The sequence below is a fragment of the Microtus oregoni genome, unplaced genomic scaffold, assembly GCF_018167655.1.
Source record: "Microtus oregoni isolate MIOR12 unplaced genomic scaffold, Mior012 000000F_ref0000247, whole genome shotgun sequence".
In the NCBI taxonomy this organism is placed as follows: domain Eukaryota; kingdom Metazoa; phylum Chordata; class Mammalia; order Rodentia; family Cricetidae; genus Microtus; species Microtus oregoni.
Window position 1 is genome coordinate 80,486,055 of NW_024543059.1, and position 14,509 is coordinate 80,500,563.

Here is a 14,509-nt window from a genome sequence, read left to right on the forward strand (position 1 = left end):
TTGATATGGCAATGAAAGGAACCCTCCGCCTAAAGTTCTTCAATTCCCAAGAGTTCTCCTCTGGGAGAAACCGAGAGCAGAGGCAAAGAGAACGAAAAAACGCTTCCAGGTTGAGAGGGTCACCCTGCTTTGTATTTTTCCTTGCGTTCCTATGTGCATGGAGAAATGACATCACTTAAGGGCCAACTTGCCGCAATCTGGAAGAAAGTTTAGGAACAGAAACCTAGAGCTAGCTAAGTATGCTGATTGGTTTGCAGTTTAGAAACAGGCGGAATGGCGCTAAGTGGTCATCTATCAGTCTGAAGACTTGAGGACTCAATACATGCATAATTATCAGTCTGAAGACTTGAGGACTCAATACATGCATATTTCGAAGGACTACATTTCATAAAAGTGCTTTAGTTTGGTATTTTCAAAAGGTCATGACTAAGACATAAAAAGGTGAAAGTATGCCATAAATGATTGGAATCACCCACTTACTGCCTTCAATAAGTTAGTGGGAAAGTAAATTTAATATGCAGGCAGACTTCCATCCCACACGAAAAATAAAATCCAACCGGGCACACGCCTTTAATCCCAACACTCGGGAGGCAGAGGCAGGCGGATCTCTGGGAGTTCAAAGCCAGCCTGGTCTACAAGAGCTAGTTCCAGGGCAGGAACCAAAAACTACGGAGAAACCTTGTCTCGAAAAATCCAAAAAAAAAAAAAAAGAAAGAAAGAAAGAAAGAAAGAAAGAAAAGAAAGAAAAGAAAAAGAAATCCAAAAGTGAGGATGTCATGCTAAAGGTGCAGAGAGCTCCCAGGGCGGGAGGTGGGAGCTGCCGTTGCGGGGTGACATGGAAGAGGCCTGATGGCCAGGATGTACTGCTCATCACCACAGCGGGGCTAATGATGCTGCAAGGGACGTTTAATGACTGCTGCCAATTTGCATTTGATTGTAGTTTTATCATTCTGTTCATAATTCACTTAAAATGCAATTTAGGACTGCAGTTGCACAAATGTTGTAGCTACGATTAAATTATACCTATCTACGTCGAATTGACTTTAAAAAGTTCCACATTGGGCTTACACATTAAAATGAAAAGATGGGGGTGGTGGTGACTCACCCCAGGGCTCAGAAGGCTGAAGCAGGAAGAGGACAAGGAACCTGAAGCTACATAGAGAGTTCTAGAAAAGCCCGCCACACAGAGTAAGGTTCTAAAAAAATAAAGGGGGGGGGAGCGGGGAGGATCAGCACCAGATACGGCACCTGGCACACTGGCTCTGTCCACATTACTTTGACAATCCCTCCTCTTCCCTCCCTTTTCTTCTCCCCTCCCCCACAGCCCTTTCCATAAAGGAAAACTGAGAACTGTGTAGCTACTGCCCAACTAAAGCAATCGAACTTCCCTACTCTCCTGGATTACTGCAGAGAAGGCAGATGAACCCAGTAAAGGGGAGTAGCGTGGGGTGCATCACTAAGGCTAAGAAGGTGTCCTGTTAACAGCAGAAGTTTAAGACTCACCGAAGAGGAATTTTGCCAGCACCCAAAGATGAAGTTCAAGGCCAACAGATAAATGGGCAAGGCAAAGACAGACAGGCAAACAGACTCTTAACAAGATTATCTGATCAGGTGAACGCACACCTGATCCAATCCCTGGGCATTCCAATGAACAGTCAGTTCTATCTGGGCCGAGGTAGGGTTTTGTCATATGAGAACAAAAGCTCCCTAACTACTATACCAGACATCAGAAAGAAAGCCCTTATCTAACAGGGGTGGGGCTTGTTTTATTTATTTATTTTGTTTGATTTATGCTACAAATTGAGCCCAAGGCCTCTGATATGAGGGGCATATCACTTAAATTTAAAACAATGGATTCTATAACTATAAAATTCATTGTCCCCCTCTTCCCGGTCCCTCTCTGTGTGTATCTGAGGGTTAAATTATTTTATTAGCTCAAAGGAATAGGATATTTTCTTACATTCTTACATAGGAATTCAACAGAGAATACAGATGGTGTATATATAGATATATATATATATAAATAAATATATTTATCACTAAAACATCAAATGACAGTCAATTTCCTCCAAAGTTTAAGAATGCCCCCCACCCACACACCCCAAAACAAACACACACTTCTTTATTCAGAGGTCATTTTATCAAAGAAGATAGTAAGGATGGCACATGATAAACAGGAAAAAAAAGGAGAAGGAGGAAGAGAAGGAGAAGGGGAAGAAGGAAAAAAGCTAAGCAGTGGTAGCACACACCTTTAGTTCCAGCAGGGAGATAGAGGCGGGCAGATTTCTGAGCTCTGAATTCAAGGCCAGCCTGGTCTACAAAGCAAGTTCCAGGGCAGCCAGGGCTACAGAGAGAAATCATCTCAGAAAAAGAAAAAAAAAAAAAAGAATTCAAACAGTATGTCCATTACAAACTCAAGCCCATAGAAATGGACATATTTTTTAAAGGCTTTAAGATAGTTTTTATTCTATTTGTCAACAAGATTCTTAGAAACTTAACACTCAATTTGTTTTGAGTAATTTAATACTCAAGTATTTGATTGGAAATGCTTACAAAGTCCTACCATTCACTGAAAATGAAGAAAGTCCTATAAAAATAAATGAATGATGATAGCATTTAAAACAAAATGAGAATACCAAGTCAGCAAATATGATTATAGAACTAAATATCAAATGAATGAGTCATGTGGCGAGACTCTCCGGTTTCATTCCTATGCCTACAGCTCTCGGGCACTCACTCCTGGGAGCCTCACACCAAAGCTGCTCCCCAGGCACATGGATGACTGTGACACCAACACCAACAACCTGCACCTACATCTGAGCCTCCAAACTAAAGTTCCAGAAAGTCCTGTACAGTGCGCAGCTCATCTGCACCCTAAACTCAGGAACGAAGCATTTTCAACTCTGAATGACCAATCAACGCACTGATTTGTTTGATTGTTCCATGGGCTTACTAACAAATTTTTCATCCTAGGAAGGAATGTTTTTTATTCTACACTCGGCTCAGAAAACAACAACAAAAACAAATGCAACCCGAAAACCACAATTGAAAGTTTAATAAACTCTGCTTAGGCTAGAAACAAATACTGCCCAGTTCTGTGTAGTCTTTGCCCGTTACAGAGGAAATCATTCTGGAGCATTATGGAAACATTCACGGCAGGGGGAGCGAGCCAGTAATTTGTTTCCAAATACAATGGAAGGGGAGCATCTTCGCAAACCACATCCTCTGACGTTGATAAGGGCTGAATGTGTAACTTTATTCAGTTTTTTAAAAGTTTACATTAAAAGAAACAATGTCAGAGAACAGAGATCATCTGTGTAGGTGGGATTAGTTGAAGGGCAATTTGGGGCTGGCCCTACACAAAGTTGACAGATGGGACACTAACTTGTCTATGGTGCTGCAGGTTGCAGATACAATCCCTAACACCATGAAAAAATAAATCTTGTTTTGTCAAATAAGAAAAACACCATTGTTTCCTAATCTTAAACTACTGTGGACATGATATCATGAAAATATTGACAGTTTCTTTGGATTTTTCAGATCACAAACTGGAAAAGACTATAGATTTTACAAGCTTATCTCAGTTTACATTGTACATGGACATCACTTTACTTCAAGAAAGGCATCGATGACTAATACTGCATAAAATATATGCATATTTACAAATCTTGATCGTGTACTTTAGGATCTGAGACGGATCTAGAAGTCTGAAATGAAAGCGTTACAGAGAAGAGGGCAACGAGAAATAGCTGTTGTTCCAAGGGCTTCTATGGATTCTTCTAGATGAGAAGAGAAGGTTATCAGAGAGCATCCAGGAGCCTCGAAGGCAGGCAGCGCGGCGCAGGACAACACAAGAAAACTGTCCATTACTGCATGAGAATCACTGCTATAAATACATAAACACACACCCATAGTCACACTCAGACTGGGCAAATGCTCTGAAGAACTTAGTATTTCCAATACCATTGTCTAAAAAATACACATAGTAAATATTTCTCTGAAGGCCGAAACGGTTTCCATTTCTATGTAACTGCAGAAAGAGGGAGTTTTAAGGATGGGTAGCAATATGTATTTTATAGCCTCCATATAAGTTTAACGAATGTACCTTACAAATAAAAATGTTACATCTTTTAGAAATGAAACAAGAACCAGGCATCGTGGCCTGTGCCAATACCAACTATTTAAATATTTGGAAAGCCGAGATAGATTCAGCCTGAGCTACACAGTGAGTTCAAAACCATGGGACGACTTAATGAGACCTTACCTCAAAATTTCGAGTGCTGGGTATAATATAGCTCAATTGGCAGAGCCTTTGCCTTGCGTGCGGAAGACCATAGCTAATTCCCACAACTGCACCAACAAAAATAAATACAAATACAAAAAAGTCAAGGAGAGAAGAACGAAGAATCCCAACGGCAGGACCTGGGGACTCAACTACTTCAGCCCCCGCTTTGTGGTGTCAAGTGTGTCACAGGAGGCTGCGAGGACCTGTAAAACTTCTGTTTCTGGACTTTGATCCAACCTGCCATAAAACTTGTCCTCACTTAAATCTCCTGTTTCCACTGGAGGCCAAATATTCTCAGGCTCTGGCCTGGCAAACAAACAATAAAATGCATCCATCTCACCCCTTCAGTACTAAACGACTTAAAGCATCACCCACAGTCATAGACCCGATTAGTAACTAATGAAAGGTAACACTATTCCAATATGCTCTCAGGAGTAACAGCAGCTGCTGGGAGGCTTTAGCACCATGAAGGCTGTCTTTGTAAACAGCTACACATTAAAGCCTCCAATTAACTCAGTCCTGAAGGATTCCCAGTAGTTTAGGATAGCGAGGGTCGGAGGTGTGCGCTAGTCCTTTACTAGAAAAGCAAAGTGAATTTTCATGCTAATAGACTATGTTGCACCTCGTTCAACTTTCACACTCCGATTCATGTAAATGGTTCGTGACCATTAAGAAGCATTCATCCATTCCTTTGCTGGAGAATATAGCCATTAATACAGATGTGGCTATGTATTTGAAGAGACTTTTAAGGGGAAAAAAAAAAAACCAACTTGACAACCTCACTGCTATCAAGGCCAAGCCAGATTAAGAGGTGTATGAAAACCCAGAACGCCAGGAGTTTATGTTCCGGGACTACGCTTCGATGCAGACAATTGGGCTTGGCGGAAAGGAGGATATATCATACATTTGTACCACGTGACAACAATTAATAAATGCAGAAACATTTCTATCAATAAGCCCGATTTCTGCTGCAGATGGGCATTCTAAATGAATCTAAATTCATTTTAAGCTTTTAAACACGCCACATGCCTCTCTGTAGACTCACATATACTTTTTACATATGCACATATGTTTTTTTTATACTTACAAAGCACAACAAAATGACGCAGGCTCTAGTTTAAAAAGAACTGTGCTGTAAACTTAACATGGCTAAAATGAACACAGTAAACTTTTATCTCAACAATGTGAAGCACATTAACCCTTGTAGCCATTCTTTTTAAAAAAAATAATAATAATCAAGTGGTGTCCAGCTTCCTATGCTTATGTAAAAAGCCTTCAGCTAATATCGCCAGCAAAAAGCCGAACTTCAATTCCACGAAGAACGACCAAGGGCTGCACAAAAATTCCTAGAGTATTATTCTTTATGCTAATAACTTTCTCAACTTCTCAAAAAGAAGGCCTTTAAATATTTTACACTGTCATCTCATTTTCCAAGTTTTACTCAGAGAGAGAGAATCAAATAATGCCTTAACTGGAAACAGTTTTTTGGAGTCTCCGACTATCTAAATTTTACAGTAAGCACTGTAATTGAGATTTTAATCGTATTCCACTTGAGAGGAAAAAAAGTAATAGCAAATGTATTGAGACTGTTTAGACTTTCAAATACAATGTTGCTGTGCTTTCAAGGTTTTTGGAAGGTTTGAGAGTGTTCTCTCCTAGAATTAGTCAAAAACCTGCAAGTAAACCGTCCAAAGTTTGTCTTCAAAGCGGAGAGGGGAAACAAAGAATGGGACGCTTCTGCGGTGTTTTTAGACAAGCTGTCTTACTCTGTCCTCTATTAACAACCCGTCTAAAGGACACCTCCAAAGCATTCTTTAAAACTCAGCCCTGCTCTCTAGCCCCTCCCCATTTCCTGTGCTCTAATTCAAAGGGAGCAGAGGGTGAGAATGTGCAGAGACAGGACACCGGGGACAGATGGTCTCAGAGTCGCTAGTGACCCTTGGAAACTGTTGGTTCACAGCAATCGATAATTCTAGCTCGAGATGGTTTGTCTATCTTGGTGCCTCTGCTCAAACACCCAGTAACGTTTTAAAAAGAAATCGCTCTCCCTTCGGAGGTATCATCTTATCGCTCTAAACTCACAGATTGAAGGAAGAAGGCACTGGGGGGTGGGGGGTGGAATGAAAGGAGGGGTGGGTACTCAGAGCTTATCTGGGTTCTCCGGGAGAGGATGGCTCAGAGATTAAAAGTTAGGCTCACAAGCAAAACGTCCAAACTGTTCAGAAGTGACTACTGGGTGGGAAAAGGGAAAACTGACCCCCAACAGTATCTCGGAGAGAAAGCAAGAAGAGACACAAAATCACACTGCCCATTTACTCCCGCAGGTGTGCTGAGTGCCACCTCCAACCCTGACGACTCCCGCACCCCTCCCCAGGCAAAGTGGCCAGTGGGATGTTGAAGGAAGTACCTCGTTTTGTCTCCAAAGGGCAACATAGCAAATGTGGGACTCTGGTTTCCGAACTCCTCGGAAGGTGGACTCGGGAGATTCTCGGGGCCGGAGGAGTTCCGTGGGTGCCCGGCTGGCTCCCCTACGGTCCGTGCCTCCTCTTCGCTGCGGGTCGCCGGCTGCGGACCCCGCGTGGCGTCGCCCCCTGGCGGGCAGCGCCGGGCCGAGTGGCGGCCGCGCACAGGCGAGTCCCCGCTGGCTTGTCCACCATCCCCGCCCGGCGAGAGTCGCCCTCCCGGCTCGGGCGGCCAGCACCAGCTGCTCGACGGCCGTTGCCCCAAGGCGCCGGTGGCGGGGCTCCAGCCCCTTCTCCAAAGCAGAGCTTGTTAGTTCAGCCCAGGTCGGCGCGCGGGAGATGAGCGCGCGCGCGGGCTTCGAGGCGACTCCTCGAGCTTCGGGGGGACCCGCCCGCCACGCACTCTGCTCCACCCTCTCGTCCCTCGGTTCCACTCTCAAGTCCTCGCGCGCCCCGACTGCCCCTGCTGCAGTCGGCTCCTGGAGGACAGGCTCCCTCCTCCCCGCCCTCCGCGGCGGCCTCCCGGCGCTTGGCTCGCGACCAGGAAGAGCTGGCCTCTGGGGTGCCCGGGGCCCCGGGCCCCTGAGTCCGCCCCAGCCGCCACCCAGCCCCCCCGCGCGCCCTTTGTGTGCGCGCAGCAAAGCTCCTGGAAGGACCTCCTAGCGGCGCCGCAGCTTGCGGCGGGATGATCCGGGGACTGCCTGGGGACCCAAGAAGATAGTCCTCCCTGGGGCGACCAGGGCACGCTGCTGCTCCCGGGCTTCCCGGTGGCCTGGTCCCGATCCCCCCGGCTTCCCCGCCCAGCCAGGGTCAGAGCGAGCGGGGCAGGGGAGGAGCGCGGCCACAGGGACGCGCCCGCAGCGGTGCTTCCGGAGCCGCTGGGAAGGGGGCTCTGGCTTGTTTTGGTTTTGCTAAATCAGTTTTAGGGGGAAACCGGGAGGGTAGAGGGGGCTGGGGGCCGGGTGGGAAGGCCCATGAGCGTGCGTGAAAGTAATCTTACTCTCAGGCCGGCTATACATTTTTGTTTTTAACTTCGTGGACAAGTCTATCTAATCCGACGCCTCAGTTTTCAACCGTGCTCGCTCTAAGTCCAGGACTCCAGTCCGCACTGGGACCGAGAAGCTACTTCAGAAGCAAAGGGCCGGGGAACCGGGATTGTTTAATGTTGAACCAAAGGGGAAAATTGAATGGGGAAAAAAAATAAGCCCTAGGTCACGCTTCACGCCCCTGGCCGTGTCCTTTGTGGATCCTCTTCTTACCTGGTGGCTTTTCTAACAAAGTAAGAGAAGGTAAAGTCCCGGTGGTCATCCAGCCACGCTTCCACCCAGTCCTGGTCCCGCTGCTGCTTCGGCTGCACGGAACTGGGGCCGGCTCGTTCCATGGTGTGTGCCGCGCGTCTCAGTGGCTCCCGGGTGCAGGATTTCCACCCGGCCGGGTCCCTCTCTCGGAGGAGCGGGACAGTGCTCGAGACCCTCCCCTTTTGCCTGGCTTCAGGCCGGCACTCCTCCCGCGAAGCCGCAGGGCCGCGGGCAAGTCTCCCAGCACGCCCTGCCCCGCCCCTCCAAGTCCCCAACGTTCCCAGGTGGCGGGTGCCCTCGTTGGGGTCCCACGGAGACCGGCTTTCTGCATCTGCCGCGGCTCTGACTGGCGAGCTCTCCGGAAGCCAAGTGGCCCGGGCTAGGAGAAACCCAGACAGCCCGCTGGGGTGCGCTGTGGGCCGAGACAGCTTCCATCTGCTCGCAAAGGTGCCGGTGGGCGTGTATGCAATGCCCAACTGAAGGAAGGGGAAGGTAACACATTGAGGACCCACGCTGAGTCCAGAACGAAGGAGGCGGGGGGGGGGGAACGTTAACCAGGGCGTTTTCCTCTTAGTAGTACAAGGACAGCCCCATCTTTTTTTTTTTTCTCTCCATAAAGCAGCTCCTGATGGAGAGGACCCAGAACCCACGTCCCTCCCAGGAGCACTCCAGTCACTCCGAGCACTCCTACCAGGGACCCCACAGGCTAGGGAGAGAACTGAGGTACAAACCACCAGGAGAAACCTGCAGATGCGGAACGGTGTAACCTCCAACAAAACCACACCCTTCCTTAATTTCCTTAATGCTAACATCAGTTGTGAAGTGTGCTGGTTCCTTGTAGCAAAGACCCTCCTTTTGACAGTGCAAGATTGGGGATGGGCTTAGGACAAAAAAAAAAAAAATTACAGCCATCTGTCCTTGCCTGTGAATTCTGAAAATAAGAATACCTCTGCACGATAATGCTGACTTAAGAACACTAACAATAACTACCCATGTACAACTGAGAACACCCAATGAAGTTAATGTAAAACTTATTCATTTATATTTAACTGACATCAATACCTCAACATAGCATTGCCTTAGGTTTCTAGGTTTGTGGAAAAACACGATGATCAAAGCAACATGTGATATCTTATATTAGATTTTAAAGTGGCTGTGCTCTCCTGATATGTTAATGCAGTACTAATTACTAATACTGGTTATGCTCAGAGAATGGGGACTTTCCCCTCATTGGTGAGTGTTCTCTGTATACTTCCCCTCCTATCCACACATTCCTCCTACCAAGAAGTCACTTAATTTAAAACTAAACTCGTTGGAATAAGAGTTAGAAATTGGACCTCGACTGCTCGTGCCCCCATCCACAATTCACACTGAAACATAACTCTGGAAACTGGAGAGCTGACTCTGTGGTTAAAAGTCCTTGCTCCTCTTCCATAGGTTGGGGTTCAGTTCCCAGACTTCTTTTGCTGATTTTGCTCCTTCCCTCTCTCATTCTTCCCTCTGTCCTCTGCCATCTCAACACCTCCAAGCCTGACCTATGGTGGACAGTCATCTTTGCCTAATAAATTGCCCCTCCTATCTCCCATCAGCCCTGGTGCCATGTCCACACCCACAGGACCAACTTTACCTGACCAACCTCACATCACTCAGCTCCTGCATTGGCCCAGCAGGACAAATTATTACATCAAACATACAACCAAAGGAAAGAACTTCACGTTCACAAGTCACATTGCAAATACAATATGAACAGTCAAGACACTATGTGCCCCAGAAAACACACTAGTCCTATGGAAATGTTTCCTAAGTACCGAAATGAACTTCAGGTACAAAATTTAAAAGGATAGCCATAAACTTAAACCATAAACATAAACGTAAAATTAAAGATATACTTATTGAACTTTAAGGGGATAGCAATAAATGCCTGAGTGATGTCTAAAAAAATATAAATATAGGCTTGAAGGAAATTTACAGACTTAAATTTTAGGACTTAAAATCAGAATCAAACATTCTGATAGCAACATTGAAGAAAAATCAAGCTAAAATGAAAATAGAACTAAAAAAAACAAAATAACCCAACTAAAGAACTCAAGAGAGTCTTACATGCAGAATGGATCAAATAGAAGAAAAAAAATATCAGTGCTTGAATATAAAATATAGGAACTAGACCAAAAAAGCAAAGACTATGAAAAAATTTAAACCACAAAAAAGGAATGTGCAGAAACTGTGACACTGTGGAAAAACCAAATCCTGGACGCTTTAGACATGGATTAGGAAAGAAAATTCCAGAACAGGAGCATAGAGCAAGATCATAAAAGAAAACCTTTCCATACAGAAAGAAACATACAGAGACAAGAAGTACACAAAACCTCAAGTAGATAAAGCTATAAAAGAAACTCCCCACATCACATCACAATCAAAACACTAAATACTGGAACAAAAAAAAAAGTACTATTGAAACTACAAGAGAGAAAAGAACAAGCACAAGGCATATGTAAAGAGAAACCCGTCGGAAAAACAGCTTATATCTCAATGCAAACTTCAAAATCCAGAAGATCCTGGGTCAATGCACTCCACATTCTAAAAGACCTTGACTGCCAACATAAACTACTATACCCAGCAAAACTATTTGCGTAGTAAACAACTTTAAAAAATTCATAGCCACCAAAACAATCCTACAAAGAATGTTAGAATCAATCCTTGAGACTAAGGAGAGGAATTAGCATGGCCAAGATACTCTACAAAGAGAACAAACAAAGCTATAATTAATGAAATGCAATACAGGACTAAACACACACACACACACACACACACACACCCCACAACAACAACAACATCAACAACTGTTGCAATGGGTTTTTTGGTATTGGTTTTTATTTATTTATTTATTTTTGGATTTTTTTCGAGACAGGGTTTCTCCATAGCATTTTGGTTCCTGTCCTGGAACTAGCTCTTGTAGACCAAGGCTGGCCTCGAACTCACAGAGATCCGCCTTTTTTGAGACAGCGTTTCGTTTTAGTTTTAGTTTTTTTGGTTTCTTGATGTCTTGGAACTAGCTCTGTAGACCAGGATGGCCAGGAACTGACAGAGATCTGCCTGTCTCTGCCTACCAGTGCTGGGATTAAAAGCATGAGCCACCACCACCCTACATAGGTAATCTCTTGGAAGAGGGGGTGAGAAGGCACAGAATCAACGATGCAGACTCACCGAGCCAGCTGAAAACCGAAAGCTGGCTCTTTCATTGAGGGTATGGGTAGCCCTCTTACACTCCCTCCCAGAACCCAGGGGCGGTGCCAGTTTGGCATGCTGTGTTGTCTCTCTCTCATTGGCCCAGGTCATCGTGATGTCAGCTGTCTCCAGGCCTCTAGGCAGACTTCTGGTTGGCTCATCTGGAAGTCACTCATGCACATGCTCTGCTGGCCCGGAGCCAGCTGTGACCCTCCTCCTACAAACAACAATATACACATACTTTTCCTGTTTTTTTGTTTTGTTTTTGTTGGGGGGGGGGAGTTATTTTATTTTGTTTTGATTAAGACAGGGTCTCATTATATAACCTTGGCTGGCCTGGAAAAACTATGTAGATCCAGCTGACCTCTAACTCATAGAGATAATTTGCCTCTGCCCCCAGAGTGCTGGGATTAAAGGCATGTGCCTCCACACCCAGCCACATGAGCTTCAGTAATCGTTCAGTATTTATTATTAATGGCCTAGACTCTTCAATCAAAAGACATAGGTACCTGGATGGACTAAGAAACAAAGTCTGTCTTCCTGTTTTTTAGAAGAAACTCAGCTTTAAAGATAGAAATCACCTTAAAGAGAAAGGATGGGAAAAAAGTATTCCAAGCAAATGGGACCGGGAAGCAAGCCTATGCTGGCATCCTGTTACCTCAAAAAATGAATTTCAAACTAAAACCAATCCGAAGAGACAAATAAGCGTACTTTATTCCAATGAAGAGAACAATTAATAGAGAAACATTATAATATTAAACACATAATCACCAAAATACAGTGGGTTCAATTTCATAAAACGTCTACTACTGAGAGTTGAAGACACAAATCAACACCAATACTGTAATAGCAGATGGTTTCAACACACCTCCTTCTCCAATAGAGAGGTCATCTGAACAAAAAGTAAGCAGAGAAACTTTAGAAGCTTTAGAATTAAATGACATCTTACATCAAATGGACTTAATACACCAAAGAATACATGTTATACTCAGTAGCCTATGAAAACATCTCTGAAAAAAACAGATCCTGGGAGACAAAACCAATTCAGAAAAAGTGAAGTAATTCCATGGATCCTATACAACCATTATGCAATAAAACTTTAAGTCAACAGCAAACAATCCCTGATAAAAGTACAAAAGTACATGGCACTTAAACAACTTGTTCCTGGAAGGTCAATGAGTGAAAAAGAAATAAGGAAAAATAAAAAGAGATACCTGGAACTAAATTAAAATAAAACAACAATACAACAAAATTTTGGGGACACATTAAAAGTGATTCTAAAATGGAAATGTCTAGCTCTAAGTGCTTATGTTTAAAAACATCAGAAAAAGCATAAATAAATGACTTGATGATGCAACTCAAAAATTTGGAAAAATAAGAACAAACTAAACTTAAAAACAGGAGATGGCAAGAATTAAAGCAAAAATCAATGAAGTAGAAACAAACAATCCAAAGAAACAATGACTCTAAGTATTGGTTCTTTGAGACAATAAACGAAAGCAACAGATCCTTAAGCCAACTAACCAGAAGAAAGAATGACATGACCCAAATTAATGAGAAAACATTATAGAAGATAAAAAATAATCAGAATATTGTAAGGAAATAATTTTAAAACCTACTCTAATAAGTTGAAAGATCTAAAAGAAAAGAATGGATTTCTTGATTCATCTATGTTACTAAAATTAAGCCAAGGGAAGAAAAACGTAAACAAATCATCACAAATGAAGAGGTAGAAACAGCAGTACGAAGCACTTTAATGAAAAATAATCCCAGGCCCAGACAGAGTCAGAGCACAATTCTACCTGACCCTCAAAGAAGATTTAAAACAAATACTTCTATAATTATTCAAAGGGAAAGACAGACAGAAAGAACCCGAAAGAACATGCCTTAGCTTTTCTACAAGAGAACATTATTCTAACACCAAAACCAGGTAAAGACACAAGTGCAAGCAAAGCCCCACAGGCCAATATTCCTGGTGAATACAGATGCAAAACTCCTCTATAAACACTAGCAAGCAGAGTACAGGCACCTACCAAAATCCTTCACCACCATGAAGATGGCCTGATCCCAGAAGAGATGCAGCGATAGTTCAACATACACAGACTTAAAGACAAAAGTCACATGATCATTGCGTTAGATGCAGAAAATGCCTTTGACAAAAATCCAATATTTTCACCATAAAATCAATAGGGAAAGTAGGACTGAAGGGAACATACCTCAACCTAAAAAAGTTGTATGACAAGTCTACAGCCAACGTAACACTAAACGGAGACAAAATCCCAGCAATTCCACTAGAACCAGGAACCACACAAGGCTCTTCTCTGTCTCTACTCCTTTTCAATACAGTACTCAAAACACACAAGCTGGAGCAAAAAGACAAGAGACAGTAATTAAAGAGACACAAAAGGAAAAATGAAGAACTCAAATCATCTTTATTTACGTAAGAGATATCAAAAATTCCACCATAAAATTCCTGGAAATTATCATCATTTTAAGCAAAGTGACAAGGCACAAAAATCTACTTACAGAAATCAATAACTCTTCTATATATCATAAACAGACATGCTGAGAAAAACATCATGACACAACCTCATTTTCAATGGCATCAAAGACAATAAGATATCTTGGAATAAACACAACCAATGAAGTGAAAGACCTCTAAATATCGTAAGAAAGAGAGGAAGGCATTAGAAAATGGAACAATCTCCCGTATTCATGGATGGGCAGAACTGATATTGTGAAAATGACCATCTTACCAAAAGCAATGTACGGACACAATGCAATCTCAACCTAAACAAGAACATTATTCACAGAAATAGAAAAACCATTCTAGAATTCATATAGAACCAGAAAAGACCCAGATGGCCAAAGTCATCCTGAGCAACAAAGAGCAGTACAAGAGAGATTGCCATTGAAGATTTCAAGATGTACTGTAGAGCTATACTAAAAGAAACAGTACAATTTCACCAAAATAGCCATGGGATCAAATGGAACAAAATAGAAAAATCCAAATATGAGTGATGTGGAATGTTCTTCTGCATATGTGTTGCTTTTATTGGTTGATGAATAAAGCTGTTTTGGCCAATGGCTTAGCAGAGTAAAGTCAGGTGGGAAATCCAGAGGAGGGGGGCAGAGTTGAGGAGACACTATATAACTGCAGGGGAACCAAGAAACGTGAGGTAACAAGCCATGAGCCTCATGGTAAAATATAAACTAATAGAAATTGGTTAATTTATACT

At 43.3% G+C, this 14,509-nt stretch overlaps 1 protein-coding gene across 1 annotated transcript in view; it reads right to left on the bottom strand.

Moving 5' to 3' along the window:
• The window catches only part of Pde5a (phosphodiesterase 5A), a 123,948-nt gene extending 115,565 nt beyond the window's left edge, over positions 1-8,383 (bottom strand). The window contains exon 1 of the mRNA XM_041649022.1: positions 8,007-8,383. Coding sequence (XP_041504956.1) covers positions 8,007-8,128 — 122 coding nt within the window. The 5' untranslated portion in view covers positions 8,129-8,383. The remainder of the gene's footprint in view (positions 1-8,006) is intronic.
• Between the last annotated feature and the right edge of the window lie 6,126 nt (positions 8,384-14,509).